The 2171-nt window shown below is 39.5% G+C and overlaps 1 protein-coding gene across 1 annotated transcript; it reads left to right on the top strand.

Moving 5' to 3' along the window:
- The first annotated feature begins 258 nt into the window (after window positions 1-258).
- On the top strand, window positions 259-1623 carry LOC112000645 (putative F-box protein At1g32660). Its single transcript, XM_024032797.2, has one exon. It carries the CDS (start codon window positions 259-261, stop codon window positions 1558-1560), a length of 1302 nt encoding a protein of 433 aa, XP_023888565.1. The 3' UTR covers window positions 1561-1623.
- Window positions 1624-2171: the final 548 nt, after the last annotated feature.

A 2171-nucleotide genomic window follows, 5' to 3' on the forward strand; every position in this document is an offset into this window, starting at 1 on the left:
CTTCATGACTGACATTCAATCCGTCAACACTCTGACTCAACACATAAGCTATTTTGTCTTGTTTCAAAAAAAAAAAAAAAATCCCCTTCACAGCTCATGAGTCTCGTCTTTTTCAATCTTTTATGTATTTATTTTTGCATAAACGGGTTAAGCGGAACCGCCAATAATTTCCACAAGAAAGTGTTTCAGCAAGTTAAAAGGAAAAAACCCTAAACAATCTACAACTTATTTTCCTTCGCCGCACAGAGGAAAGGAATGATGCCCCTTTTCTCAGGTTGGAGATGTAGTAGGGCTTTGTTGAAGTTGAACACCACCACCACAGCCGCTACTGCCACTGCTACCTCCCTCCTAAATCTAATCCGGCACAACAGTTCCTTCCCCAGCAGCCAGCATCATCATCATGATCATGGTTTAAGTAGTACTCCTGCTAGTACTGAAAAATGTTATTGTCCCAACAACCTCAATGGCCGAATCCTGATATTGGCCAAAAAAGAAAAAGAACGAGAGCAATTTTTCTATTATGCAGAGATCCATGAAGGAGGCAACGTAGGACCTGCAACTCTCGTCGCCACAGTCCCTTTAAAAAGAGAAACCAGCCTGTGTGATAGAGATAGTATCCCTCAACTCGTCAACGGATTGTTATGCTTTCGCGATCGTAACGATATAGTGATCTTGAATCCCAGCACCGGGCACTTTTTCACTCTTCCACCTCAACATCACACTTCCAGAAGGTTAACCGGTTTCAGCTTTGCTGATAATTTGTCCAACCAATTCAAGGTCCTCAACATCGATCTTGAATTTGACTCAAACCTCCACTTCTGGGCTCTGAAGCAAAGGGAAAGGGTGCCATGTAGCATTTACTCGTTCGGCGATGGCGATGGCGATGGCAATGGCAATGATGTCAATAATAATTGGAGACCTATACAGCCTCAAATACCAGGTGATGATCATTGGGATACACTTGCTTTCTATGATATCAAAAGAAACAGTCTTGCTTTCCCTGATATAACTAGTGTTTCTGTTAATGGCGCAATGCATTGGAATGTCGATTTGTATGACACTAAGAGTCCTAAACCGTATCTCGATTTGTATGGGAATCCTAAACCGTATAAAAGAAATATAATGGCTTTTGATCCCCAGGAGGAGAGTTTTAAACTCATTCCTCTGCCAGCTGATGATAAAGGTGAACCCATCCGTGGATCTCTTTCTGTGTCTTGTGGACGCTTGTGTATTCAGCGGAACTATTCTGACAAGATAGATCTTTGGATATTGGAGGACTGCCACAATCACAAGTGGGTTAAGCAAACTTTTAATTTTCCTTTTGAATTGAATCGTAAATCTGCTTTTCGAGCCATCAACACTAACACCGGTGAGGTCTTTTTGGAATCTAATGAGCCGAAGGTGTCGTTACTCTATTATCATAAAAAGACAGGAATTTTTAAGAGGCTTGAGATCGAGGGATTGCCTCAATGGATGGCGGAACTACCTTACGTTGGCAGCATAGGTTTTGGCAGTTTTCCTGGCCGTGTTTTATTGATCGACTTTACGTTTCTACGATGAAATGAGAGATATAGGGAGAGTGAGATAGGGAAAGTTTCCAAGTTAGGGGGGTGTTCAACCAAAAACCACTAGTAAGATGAGTTGAATCAATGGCTAAACTAATGGGAATTTGATGAATTTTTTTTTTTTAAAAGTAAAATTTGATGTATTTGGATCATGTTTGCTTTTATTATTATTTTCGTTTAGCTTCTGTTTTGATGCAATTGCATTAGATAATCATATGCTTGTCTTTAAATTAAAATATAATATAAAGCAATCTTGCATTACTTCATCTGGAGCACCGAGTTATGATTATTTTGCAACTGAACCTTTTTGTTTTCACATATAATTTTTGCAGTATTCTGATAAATAGCAGTTCTCTCTTTTAAGGGGTTTGAACTTTGAAGAGCTCCTCTGTTTAAGCTTTTCCTACTGGACATGGTGAAATGTGCGAGGGAGGTTAAAAATTTAGTGCATGTTCAGTTGTATGCATACCCAAGTTTTCTAGCCTAACAGGTGGCTCTTGTTCCTTGTGATGCTGGAATGTTGGAATTTTCATCTCTGCTGCTTTGAAATTATTAAACGTCCTTGAGGAGTTTCTTCCTACAGCATATTGAACATCAAATTATTTC

Source organism: Quercus suber, unplaced genomic scaffold, assembly GCF_002906115.3.
Source record: "Quercus suber isolate HL8 unplaced genomic scaffold, Cork oak 2.0 scaffold_829, whole genome shotgun sequence".
NCBI classification, from domain to species: domain Eukaryota; kingdom Viridiplantae; phylum Streptophyta; class Magnoliopsida; order Fagales; family Fagaceae; genus Quercus; species Quercus suber.